At 31.1% G+C, this 13,696-nt stretch overlaps 1 protein-coding gene across 1 annotated transcript; it reads right to left on the reverse strand.

The window, feature by feature from the left end:
• Window positions 1-1,993: 1,993 nt before the first annotated feature.
• On the reverse strand, window positions 1,994-5,155 carry LOC115699623 (magnesium transporter MRS2-5). The gene is made up of 7 exons (XM_030627117.2): window positions 4,929-5,155; window positions 3,730-4,486; window positions 3,504-3,574; window positions 3,198-3,326; window positions 2,764-3,108; window positions 2,427-2,474; window positions 1,994-2,337 (listed from the first exon to the last, which is right to left on the reverse strand). Exons 2-7 carry the CDS (start codon window positions 4,163-4,165, stop codon window positions 2,104-2,106), a joined length of 1,263 nt encoding a protein of 420 aa, XP_030482977.2. The 5' UTR covers window positions 4,166-4,486; window positions 4,929-5,155; the 3' UTR covers window positions 1,994-2,103.
• Window positions 5,156-13,696: the final 8,541 nt, after the last annotated feature.

Here is a 13,696-nt window from a genome sequence, read left to right on the forward strand (position 1 = left end):
ACTTATTTTTATTCATTATGTTATAAAACCGGTTCTATTTTAATTTATAACCAGTTTTAGTTATAATGTACTTTTTATTTTTTATCCATTATGTTATAAATTCGGTTCTATTTTATTGTGGAACTATAGTTTTATTTTTAATTTCTGTTTTTGTGTATTAGGAACTGAGTTTCTCTTTGTTTTTTTTTTTTTAATTGTAATTGGTTTGAGTTATTGCGTGTTACTTGTTTGTATTCATTATGTTATATAACCGGTTTTATTTTAGTTATAACCAGTTTGAGTTCTTTCGTGTTATTTATTTTTATTCATTATAACACTGTTATAGAACCGGTTCTATTTTAATTATATTTGGTTTGAGCTATTTAATGTTATTTATTATGTTATAGAACCGGTTATATTTCAATTTAACCGGTTTGAGTTATTAGTTTTTATTCATATAACCAGTTATATTTTTAGTTATATATGAGACATTTACTTCTGGTTACTTTTAATTTATTCATATAACCGGTTATATTTGTAGTTATTTATTATGTGTTAAGATGTAGAACTCGTTTTGTTTTTAATTTATGTTTCAGTATTTTAGGAACTGATTTTCCCTTTGTTTTTTAATTGTAATCGGTTTAAATTATTGTGTGTTACTTGTTTGTATCCATTATGTTTTATAACCAGTTCTATTTTAGTTATAATCGGTTTTGAGTTATTTCGTGTTATTGATTTTTATTAATTATAACACTGTTATAGAACCGGTTCTATTTTAATTATAGCTGGTTTAAATTATTTTGTGTTATTTATTTTTATTCATTATGTTACAGAACCAGTTATATTTTAATTATAACCGGTTTGAGTTATTTTGTGTTATTTATTTTTATTCATTATGTTATAGAACCGGTGCTATTTTTATTATATCCGAGTCATTTGATCTCCACTTTTTTTTAAAAAAAAATTATAACCGGTTATATGAGGTATTATGTGTTATGAAGTATTTTATTGTGAAACTAGTTTTGTTTTTAATTTATATTTTAGTGTTTTAGGAACTAATTTCTTCTTTGTTTTTAATTGTAATCGGTTTGAGTTATTGCGTGTTACTTGTTTGTATTCATTATGTTATATAACCAGTTCTATTTTAGTTATAACCAGTTTGAATTTTTTCGTGTTATTTGTTTTTATTCAATATAACACTGTTATAGAACTGGTTCTATTTTAATTATAACTGGTTTGAGTTATTTTATGTTATTTATATTTATTTATTATGTTACAGAACCGGTTATATTTTAATTATAACCGGTTTGAGTTATTAGTTTTAATTCATATAACCGGTTATATTTTTAGTTATATATGAGACATTTACTTTGGTGACTTTTCCAGCGACGTTGACTTTTCCGGCAACGTTGACTTTTCCGTTGACTTTCCGGTGACTTTTCCGACAACTTTTTCGGTGCCGACGACTTTTCCGGCAAAACTTATTATTGTTTTACAAATATAGGATTTCTACTTTTTTTTACAAAGATATGGCATAAAAAAAATTCATATAAATGTAAGAAAAACATAACCCTATAGTGTTATTTATTTATGCCATAAAAAAGTAAACTATACTCTCAATTCCCATATTTATGAAAATTCCCCTAAGCTTAATTGTTTGTAAATTTATCTATATTTTTTTTAATCTCTTAATTAAAAAAATATAACTATTGCGCGGATTGAATTGGTTCAAAATTTGAAATCCACACTTAGTGCGAATCACAAAATAATACTAATTGGATTGGATGACATCCATATTATTTTTTTGTCTCCACTTTTATGTCGTATACTTTCTTTTCCTCCCACTTTTCTAGGTAGAGCCTTTCCTATAGGGGATCTTTGTACACAAAGACACACTCCCCATTGCCAACTAGCCATCGTTTCGTTGTAACATGGCTCTAAAGAAAATTACTTTAAAAGGTTTACGGGTTAGAAACCAAAAACTTTAAGGGCTAAAATAAGAAATTTCAACAGCTTGATAAATGACCACTACATTAGTTGAGACAAGACAAACAAGATTAATAAATAAGAAAAGACGAAAGAATCATTTGCATTGGGATAAGATTAGTCTCCCCGCTCAACAAATTACAATGGAAATACTTTTTTGTGCCTAAAATAAATGAGGAATGACAAATACAAGAATCCACATAAAAAGCCAGTTATAATTAGAACCCAATTGAATGCAGATGGATAGTTAAAGATAGTTGCTTCTTCAAAGTTCATTCCAAATACAGCAGTCACTGCAGCAAATATTGTTGCCACAAATGTAGCTGCTGTTATAAGCAACTCAAATTGTATCAGCTGATTCTGCACATTTCCCTGTTCATCAAACAATTTTATTAGAACCTTTAAGGAAATTCAAGAAAAGCTATCCCAAGGTCTCCAAACACTCTAAACAATACTCATACCAGTTTTATGTTTATCAGATCCTCTGTATCGTCGATGTATTCCTTAAGCTGAATTGCCAATAAAAAAAAAAATTGACACTTGTCAGAATACATACACTTTACCATAAGTGTGACAAGTTTTCATGGTCTCTTATTCCAATCTCAACATAGAGCAACCACCTTCAGAATAGCTCTAGTAAATGCTCTCTTTCTCCATATCATATTCTGTTGTGTGCTGTTACTAATGTAACAGCATTTTCTTTCAGTTAATGGGTTGAGATGTATGCTACAGAGTAGAGCACTAAAAGTGTCTTACTCAATTTTAAGATAAATGAACAGAAAGAAGAATATCACTTACCGTAGACAACTTGCTGAGAGTGTGGTCGATGACGACAAAGTACGCCTCGAGCAACATTTCAAGTTGTACAATGTTTTCTCCACTGTTGGATGAACTAATGAAGCTTCCATGTCTGCTTGAACTTGTCAATTGGCTAAAAGCCCTTTGCAATTTATGAACTCCACCGATTGACCCCACTGGTGAAACAGGAGCAGATTTTGACAATGTTTTGGCCTCATAGAACGTACCTGATTGAAAACCAAGGTCACTCACAGGATAACCCTCAGACCTTTGTTTCTTCTCAGTCAGGTACATCTCAGCCATGTCTTCGTCATCATCCATGAGATGTTCTATTTCATCGTGGACCTGGATTAAACTGAAAGCTCATAAAAGGAGATAAAAGAACACAATATAAGAGACTTTGAGACCCCATTTTAATATTCTCTCAAATTTACCTTCTGAACTCGCTGAGTCAGGGCAAGCAGTTGGCCTTTAAGTCTGCGAACACGTTCTAGGTTATGAGTGCTTATAGATGATGCCAATTCATCTAGCACAGGGTATATCTCCATTTCCAGTTCTATTGCCTACGATGTCCATATACTTCTTTAAGAAAGGATTTGTGGCATGATGTTTCATACAATGATATTGCACTTAATTATTCTTGATAAAATTGAATAAAAATAGTGATAATTGCAAGTGACCCGATGCATATAATCCATAGTAATGTAACTAACATATAAACTGATGAATAAAATCCATACCTGAGCATCTAGAGACATGCAAGTTAGTTCCAATGCCAACTCCAACGCTCTAAATTCAAAAGGTTGATCATCTAAAACAAAATTGAATTTTTCGCTAGCAATTAGCATACATTCAATAAGAACACAATGTATAAGCAAATTATTAAGTAGTTTTCCCCAATGCTCAGTTCAGAACTGTTTGCAACAAAATATGTACTAAAAACTAAGAGAAAAGTAATTTCCTTACCCGAGTGTTGTTTGTTTGACTGAAGGCGCTTCGACAATTCCGACTTGTATTGAATAACGGATCCATCTAATGAATTCATAAGAATAACCTCATCAGCTGTAATTATACATCTGATTTGTTCCAGACTGATGACAATAGCCTTTTCGCGTCCTAATATTGTGGAAGGGTAAATGAACAAGGGATCCAAAAGCCTAAGGTCTCTGGCAGGCAAAGAACAGTGTCTCATTATGAAAGCCTTGTCAAGCTCCAAAATCTCTGTGTCTCCATTAACATCAATCTTTATCCAAGAACGACTTCCATGGCCTCTCTTCTTCAGGTCCTGAATTCTAGGACCACCACGAATTCCATGCCCATCTAGTTGAAATCTTCCAGTGTTATTCGAAGAGGTAGATTCAGAAAGATTAAATGGAGAATAAGGAGGTCGAGATTCTCCCATTGAAATCTGTTGTCTGGAGTTCGGGTACAAAATGATACAGTGACACTATGACACAACAAAGAAACAGTTGAATTGTACAGATTAAATCATACAGCGACCCAACTCCATTTCAGCCACCACCATTGTCCATGAAAGATGTTTAATCACTTTCATGAATAGTCACTATCTGACACTAATCAAGAATCCTCTTTCCCCATATTCAAACTTAATTTGAATAGGTGAAATTCAATCAACTGATCACTTCAAAAAGCCTTACTTTTCACACTCTTCAGTGAAAGCGATAAATTTCAAATAATGGAGCAATCCCAGAAGCTTCATAAGCTACACAGAAAGAAAAAAATAAATAAAGAACATTCCTATTTTTAATAATCTCAATGACAGATAGATACCCCAGAAGAAAAAAAGGATCTTTAATATTTCTAAATTAGAAAAATGGTTGCAGTAGCAGAAAAATTAACAAACGGAATCACAAAAATTAAAGAAATCAGATACATTCAACAATTGAATCTCATAATTCCATCCATGCACCAGTCTTTTTCTTTTTTAATAACGACCAAACATGGAAAAAGAAGCTCGGCCCACAAAATGCCCACCTTAATTGGAGCATAAAATGTAAAAAGAAAAAGGAAAAACAGCAAGTAGCAACGCCCATCAGAATCGCCGGTGAAGGAAAATGATGATAGTGATACATTAAAAAAAAAGCAAGCAGTAAGATTGAAACGGCGAATACAAATGGAGAAAAGAGTGGGTAATGATATCATACCTTGTGAAAATTAGGCTCAGATTTGGGAGTTGAGGGTGAAAAGAAAGGCTGGGCTGCTGGAGCTGGATGAAAGAGCAGCGGCACCCTTGTGAAAATATTCTAAAAAATTAATACACAATTACTAAGCTTTATCGGTTCTAGTTGTTATAAACTAACTAAGCCTTGGTAGAATATCTTTTGTGATTAAAGAACAACATAAAATGAATCTCTGGAGTGGAGTCTGGTGTAATTATCAAATTTTAAGGATGATTCATCAAGTAACATGTCAAAATTTATCACTACGTGTCAAGCCCCCGCATCACACGGTATCTCACTGTAAATGTAAAATGTAAATACATGCGTGGGTCGAGTTAGATTATGAAAAGTGGTAAGTTGAAAAACGCTATTTTTATTAATAAATTAATTAAATTTGTCTCTAATTTTATATTTAATTAAAATATACCTCTTTTTATATGTATTGTACCTAAAATATTCTGACATAAGAGAGTCACATGGAGAGTATTTTTGAGTAACATGAGCAAAATTAGTACAATGTTTAAAAAAATAGGTAAAAATGATAGACTTTAAAAAAGAGGATAAAAATAAAATAGGACAATATAAAAAAGGTATAGAGTGTAATTTCCCCTTATAAAAATACATATGGTTTATTAAAAAAAAAACTAAACTATATGCAATTTTTATAATTTTTCAAACCGCAACTGCACCGTAAGATTTTAAACTCGTAAAAATCACACTGTGAAAATACATGCGTAGTTTAAATAATGTTTATTCCATTCCTTTGTTTAGTTGCATTTAAAACTATTGGAATACCATTCCGATGGAATGACCTTTCTATTATTTTGGTGGAATGACTATTCCATTTTAAAATAGAAAGAAAGACCATTTCAATGCAAAATTTGAAAAAATTTAATAATTTTTTTTATCAATTTTTTTATGTATTTTAAATTCCAATTCCATTGCATTCCTATTTCAATTCCAATTCCCACTTCTATTCCTATATTTTCATTCCTCCCAACCAAACGCTATGATCATTATCAAATTATAAAATTTTAAAATCAATCTAACAAAGTTTTAACAAAATTTAAAAATATTATATTAAAATTTTAATATCATAACATATATACTAATAATAAGTTTTTTTTTTTTTTGATGCAATATACTAATAATAAGTTAGTAACTAAAAAAATAATATAACATATACATATATTACATATATTTATCTAGTAATAGAAGTTACGTGTGCAATGCACGTATATTTTTTTATTTAAATTTTGTAATTTAACATTTAAATATGTCACATATATATATAACATAAATAATATCTGAAAGGTAAAAGAAGAAATTAATAATAATTTTTTCAAAAAAAGAAAAACAGAATTTAAGTGAATATTGTGTCAAGTTTTATAAAATAATATTATAATTATAAAATTGATGATGGCAAAATAATGTGTAAGGTTATGACAATAGATAACAATTACTAATATAAAAAAATACATAATATTTTACTGCAAAAATAGAAATTTATGAGCTACAAGGTACTATTAGTTGTGATCATTTGCTAACTATTTCATTACAATTTATTTCCCTAACTTATATCTCAAAGAAAGTATTGCTACAGTACATATATTTGTCGACGATTAACTATTTCATTATAACATATATTTTCTTGGCTAAGTATTGTAGGAGGGATTCTAATTTTTGGAATTCGAGTATCCCGAGTTCTGCCTCGTGGGGAGCGAGAGGAATCTTCGCTACTCATGATCTCATTCGTAGAGAGAGCTGCTGGTTGGTGGGCAATGGTCAAAATGTGGACATCTGGAGTTCGCCTTGGGTGCCATGGTTAGCGTGGGATTTCTATGAGGCTGCCTTCAATCCAATGATCTGGGGGTCTGAGCTATTGTATCTTGATCAGTTTGTTAATTTGGATAGAAGCCTTAATCTTGGTGATCTCTCAATTTGGTTCAAACCAGATTTCTTGGAGCAGTTGGGGAGACTATCCTTTCTTCCTCCTGGCTCTCATGACTCCCTCGTTTGGAAAAGTTCACTGGACAGAAGCTTCTCTGTTAAGTCTGCCTATACTGCTATTATTGAGTGTAGAAAAGGGGACTTGGATGTGCTCTTTCAACAACTATGGAAAACCCCGTTTTCCGAACGGGTTAAACTTTTTATGTGGAAAGTGGGCAAGGACATCCTTCCATGTGGCCAGAGGCTCTATGCTATGTTTGGCAATACGTCTTGTTGTGTCCTTTGCGAGAATGCTGAGGATTTGCTGGAACACTTGTTTTTGCACTGTCATATGGCTCGATATTGCTGGTTTAAGAGTTCTTAGGGGATTCGTAGCGATCTTCTCTCCTTTGCTTCGACAAGAGAGATTTTGAATTGGATCCTTAACCTGTTTCAGTTCTCCCTATTCGCAGCCTCCTTGTGCTATACATTGTGGAATGTGCGTAATAAAACCTTCCATGATAAATTGATAGCGACCCCGGAGTCCATTTTCCAGACGGTGATGAAGTCTGTGCGTGAGACTAGAGATTGTGTGGCTTCTTCTGGATCCTTGCTTCAGCCTACTGTTGTGCCTGGTTTGGATAGGCTGTGGACTGGGTCCTTAGTTAATATCTTTGTGGATGCTGCTATGAGAGGGAGTGAGGCTTTCCTTGCTATTCTTTCTTTGGATGACCAGGGGAGGGGAGGGCGATGAGGCCTTTTCGGTGAAGATTTCTGCTGGTTCCCCTCTTGAAGGAGAAACTTTGGCCATTTTCCATGCTATTTCCAGATGCATTTCTTGTAATTGGTCGAGGGTGAGCATCTTCTCTGATTGTAAGGTGGCTGTTGATGCGGTCTTGGCAAGGAAAATTCCAAATTGGAAAATGTCTTCTCTCTTCCTCCAGCTTTTTAATTTGTTTGATGGCTTTGTTTCTTGTAAGCTTTGTTGGATTTCTCGGTTGTTAAATGTCGCAGCTCACTCGTTGGCCACTCGGGTTGCGTCCCTGAATTTTGTGGTCTTTTTTCTGACATGGATGTGTTTGCTGCTATGAACTCTAATTAGGTAGCTTGTGTTTGTTTTTTTCCTGCTGTTGCGGTGGCTTTCTGCTGCTTTGTGTTTGTTCTCTTTCCCAATTGTTGCTGGTTTTTAATGAAGTTTCATTTATCAAAAAAAAAAAAAAAACAATTTCATTATATACTTCTCATTAAGTGCAAATGATACAACTACTAATTAACCTAAAATATTAGATCTCGCATAAATATGATTCCAAATATGATGTCAACAAAATACATTGCATGCTATATATGATTCTTAGTGGCAATTGTGTTACCAGTGGACTTAGTTGAAGGAAACTCTAGGCTCAAGTATCCTCAAGTTCTTTAAAATTAAAATCTTATATGGAACTTCGTCTATCTACAACAGGCAATAGCTAAGCACCAATGAAAAATTGACTAATAAAATAAACTACCAATGAGACCAAATAAACTTTTAATTCATTAACATAAATCATAAATTACGTTAATTTCATTCTTCCATTACAATGCATAATATGTAGTAAAGTGCGCGCACACACATGTATCATCTTGCCTGTCCAAGTGAACTACTTTCCAATTTTAAAGACAACATATTGAGAAGTGACTTGAAAATAGCACCAGGCTATTCCGTGAATCTTGTTCCTGAACAGAATATTTAAAAAATTAGTAGTTCACAGCAGCAAGTTTCCAAATAACCTGCCCAACTAATCAGCATTCAGCATCATTATAGCAAACCCCTAACAAAGCACTCATAATCAACTTATTCATCATACACAAATTGATCAAATTAAGAAAGAATTGTCTGAAATGTTTCCACTTTAAATCTACAAAGTTCCTTTAATCATGATGCATTTAGAACAATATTGACATTTTAAGAAAAAATATAGTGCTATTAAATATTTTAAAACGGAAAAATTTCAAGAGCTTACTTGTCTCCGTCTCCTAAGAGGAAGCAACTTAGATTCATCCCCTATATCATCCAATCTCTGTAGATGAGAAAATTTAACTTTTTACTTGAGAGTTAGATTTGTAACATGAGAAAAAAAAAAATAGAAAAATTTTCAACAATATTGTTTTTCCTTGAAATTTTGGAGAGATTGGATGGGTTTTTTTATTTTTGGTAAGCCATAATTTATTAATCTAATAAAAATAAAGCAAAATTTTTAAAAAGTAGGAATACTAAATTCATAACAAATCCTCTTCTCTTCTCTGGCCCAACTGTGAGATGAAAATTGGAAACAAATCTTATAAAAAATCAAAGCAAAATCTTATGAATTTCTCATATTATTTCTCCATTAGATCTCTAGCTAAAAAGTTGAAGAAACCACCATGTTTTGCAACTTGTCTATTTTTGCTAGCCAAGGAATATTTTTATCACCAAAAGGTCCAATACATAAGATGAATGTAGAAACAAAGAATAGGCACATACATAGGGCCTGAGAAAAAATTTGTCTAGCTGTAGGATCCTTTATCAATAACTTTTTTCAAAATTTTTATCACTGCAAGTTTACTTTAGCCATGGCTTGCAACAGATGAATTCTACGAAACTCTGTCAACCAGACTGGTGACCTTGCCATTGGAGAAAATCATGGAATTAGAATAGAGAGTCTAAAAAATAATTATGAATACAAGCCTCTCATTAGACAAAAGCATGGAATTCGTTGAAACATATGTCAAAAAATAAAACGAAATTGTAGGTCCAAAAAAACCCTCAAAACGCATAAATGCTATTTTGGAATGCTAACGACAAACATAAAGATTGTATTTTACTTTGCTTTTGGGTGGTGTGTGAGAAGTGATTTATAATGCTGTGTGTTTCTACAATACAAAATTGGCTTCAGAAGATATGAGTTTTCTATTTATATGAAGTTTTTTTTGTCAATTTTGTGAAGTGTTGTTGTTCTTTTTCTTTTCCCCCAATTTTGTGTATCAAAATAATATTGAGCAGAATAAAAGAATATTATTAAGAAAACTAAGGCTATTGGCAAACGCCTATAGAGGATGCCTGAAGTCCTACTATGAAAGTTTTGAAGCCTTCTTATCAGCTAAAAGAGAAAAGAAACATCTTCCAACTATTTCTGATTCGATTCCTTCTGATCTAAAGACAAAGGGCTCCAAATAAACTTGTTTATGTATTAAAATAAAATCAGATCTTCAATAATTATAATCAAACACTACAAAGACAAACATGGAGTATAATAACTCAATGTGTATACTCTAAATTCTTATACACAACACATCAAGCAATATAAAAAAAATTCATACTACACATATATACACACGTATATTTATATACTAGGTTGAAGTTACGTGCAATGCACGTTATTGCACGTATGTCTAGTTATTTTAAATGATTATTATATTTTTTACCTATTAAATAAATAATATTATTTTTTAATAATTGTAAACTTTTTAATATAAAATATAAAGTAAAAAGTAATTTGAAAAAATAAATAAATCAAATAAAGTCCAAAAAAAATGAGAAATTTTTAATATAATAATTAGTACCAAAAGGAAGGTAATTTGGAAATATATGATTTTGAAATTATAAAAATTAAAATAAATTTAATTATTTTAAAGTACTTAATTTATCCACGATAAAATTAAAAAATTAAAAAGTTTCAATTAATTATTTTTATTTTAGAAAAGTAATAATGGATGGGGGTGTAAAAAAATTTTAATAGGTGATATGACATATGTCTATATAGATCTTGGGAGATATATTTTTGTTAGCAAGTTCTAATTTTGAAAAATTGAGAATTTAATTAAAAAATGATTAATTTAAAAAATTAATACGATTTGAAAAAGTTGGGATGCTCACTTCCATAAAATTGGAATTCTCCATGAGAAAAGGAAAAAGTGTTAACATTGAAAAGTGGCACATGAGTAAAACATAAATGATAGTTCGATTTGAGATTTTGGCAATAACTAAGCCTTGTATTTTTGTTTTACTTTGGCTTCAGACCTTGACTACTCATCCAAAGTATTGTATACATATAAAATACGATACAAATACAATTTTTTAATTTCCTTATGTAGATCCCGAAATCATATTGAGTATTTATTGAGATTTTTTTTTTGAATGGACAAAAGAAATTAAAAAACATGTACTGAAACAAATTTACAAAAAAAGCCATATATCTATAATAAAATTTGAGAATTAGTGATTAGTTTAAAATTGGGCTTCCCAGACATATATCTTTCCTTCTCGATTGCCTGGTAGATAATAGGAATTTAAGTTGGACTCATATATTGAAATATCTGATAATATTCCAATACACACGGCGACTAAAGCTATTACCTATAGCAGCAACGGTATAGTGAAAATCACAAGAGAACTTTATGAACCAAATATCACACTCAAGAACTGGGTATTTTTGAAGGATGTCAACCGATCCCTGAACACATAATGTTGGCTAAATCTTGTAATTAAGCTGAAGATCAAAGCATTTAAGATACTATAAAAACTAACAAATAGTGCGATTGGATGAGGAGTCATCTCCAATCGATTGGAAGATCAAAGAACTCAATAGATGCACTAACATTCCCATCTTTAAGCTTTTCTTGAATCAATGGCTCGATTGGTCAAGGTACCTCCATCCGAGTAAGATATGGCAACTTAAAATACAAATCTCGATTGAGAAGTAGGGGCTAAAATCATAAGGGAGTAAGGTTTTGATTTTAGTATATCATTGAAATTGTTGAATCTCATGCAAGAGAAAATAGATGGTGAGAGTGCGACTAAGATAAAGAATTGATAGAGAGAGAGTGATCAATGATAGCTATGGTTAGGAATGAAGAATCGTAACTGAGGATGAAGAAAAATCACACTATACGGTGGGGGAAAATATGTATATATATTTGAACGTCTTGTGTTTGCTTTTGAAAGGTTGTACGTAGAAATCGTAAAGGTTGTTGGTGAGCGAGCTATTTGAAATATTTTTTAACTGTTTATCATAAAATATGTTTATTTTTTTTGTTTTTTTAATAAAAAATTAAATAAGTTATTTAATAAACTGAATTGTTTTCGTTAGAATAGGAATGTTTGATTTGAAATATTTTAAAAGCCTTAACAAATAACAGAATTGGAAAGATTGTTTAATTTTTTGGGTTTAATTATTGGGTTTATTTATTTGTTAACGTTTAACGTTAACAGTCTGTTAAGTTAATCGTGTAATCGTTAAACTAAGAATCGTTAAACCAAGAATTACCGTTAGATAGACACTTTTAATATATAAAGATATAAAGATACCTCTTTGCACTATGGAAAAATCTCAAACAGAGCAACTCAATGGGTTGCACTCCTCAATTATTAATCATACAACTTTCTTTGTATCCTAATTTTGATTTTAATTATAAATCATAACTCTAAAGAAGAAAAGGGAGACATGATATCAGTGTAGCTCTTGAAAATGACCTCTTATTTAGAAGAGTAACGAAAAATAACTCTTATTATATGTTAATCATTGCATATATATTTTAGTTTTAAAAGATGGTTACTAAAAGGAGAATTAATAATAAGAAATTCCTCACCAATTATCTCTTGTTAAACCTGTAATCAAATACAGAGACATGTCAATTGTAATCCTTGATAGCCTTGAAGGTTTTCCATCTTTTTTTGCTTCTTTGCACATAATGTTCTTCATTCCACACTTGCAACCTATCATAAATGAAATGAAAAAAAAAACTATCCCTAAAATTTCCACTGAATCATTATTATAAGATCGAAAATATTCAAATTTAACCATAAAAATAATAATCGATTCAATCAAATAGAAAAAGCAAAACTTTTAAGAAAAAAAAAAACTTTATTATTGAATATATGTATAAATAAAGATTTTACTTTTAATTTAAGACTATAAAATTAAAGAGACATTACATATAATTGAACGACGGAAGAGGGTCGTGGTGGTGGTCGGTAATGATGGAGTTGCTGGAATGTTCTGCTTCTTACAAAACTATGACAGCGATGCTACGATTTCTTGGGTACTCGGTTGCGGTCACTTGTTCTGCGAGGTTTATCTCCTTGAACTCTCCCAACGCTTCCCTTAAACCATTCAATGCCCTCAAGGCCCTTCTGTTCTCCCCAAGAACATTGATCTCCTCTCTCTTTGTAACTCCCAAAATCCTATCCCCAATATTATTACCTCCGATGATCCCCATTGATAATATTAATTTTCCTTCTCTGTTCTTCCTCCATTAGGCTTACAATTTTAGGGGTTATGTGGGTGGAGGGGGAATACTTGTCTCTGGATCGATTTTGATATGCCTTTGCTTTAAAGTCTTCGTCACACAGAAGAGAAAAATAATAATAAATCAATTTGAATTTAAATTGGAATTTGAGAGTTTTAGAGAGGCAAAAGATCCTGATAAGACTAATTCATATGCTATAGAGTTAGGGTTTTAATTTAACAAGAGAGTTAACTTCAATGTTAAGTTTAACTGATAAAAAGAAAACAATCTTTAAACTAAGAATTGTTGTTATATAGCCACTTTTAATATATAAAGATATGAAAAAATAAAATAAAAATCATATTGTAATAGGAACATTTCATTTAATATACTTAAAAAAAATCTCAATTTCAAAAAAATACCCCTTTAATTAATTTATATAATACAATCCTCTCACTTTATTTAAAGAAACCCTTACCATTTATTTTTTTCAAAACTTAAAAAAACCTAAAAAAAAAAAATTAATCTCTCTCGACAGCCCCATCAGCCACTCGCTACCTTCTAGCCCCAATCTGTGT

This window comes from Cannabis sativa, chromosome 8 (genome assembly GCF_029168945.1).
Source record: "Cannabis sativa cultivar Pink pepper isolate KNU-18-1 chromosome 8, ASM2916894v1, whole genome shotgun sequence".
NCBI classification, from domain to species: Eukaryota; Viridiplantae; Streptophyta; class Magnoliopsida; order Rosales; family Cannabaceae; genus Cannabis; species Cannabis sativa.

What these genes read in the sequence shown, in the direction of transcription:
- LOC115699623 (XM_030627117.2), bottom strand. Translation starts at nt 4,165, where the DNA reads ATGGGAGAATCTCGACCTCCTTATTCTCCATTTAATCTTTCTGAATCT. An exon ending in GCATGTCTCTAGATGCTCAG is followed by an intron (nt 3,327 to 3,503) that starts GTATGGATTTTA and finishes TGGACATCGTAG; the next exon opens with GCAATAGAACTGGAAATGGA. An exon ending in ATCTGATAAACATAAAACTG is followed by an intron (nt 2,338 to 2,426) that starts GTATGAGTATTG and finishes TTTGATGAACAG; the next exon opens with GGAAATGTGCAGAATCAGCT.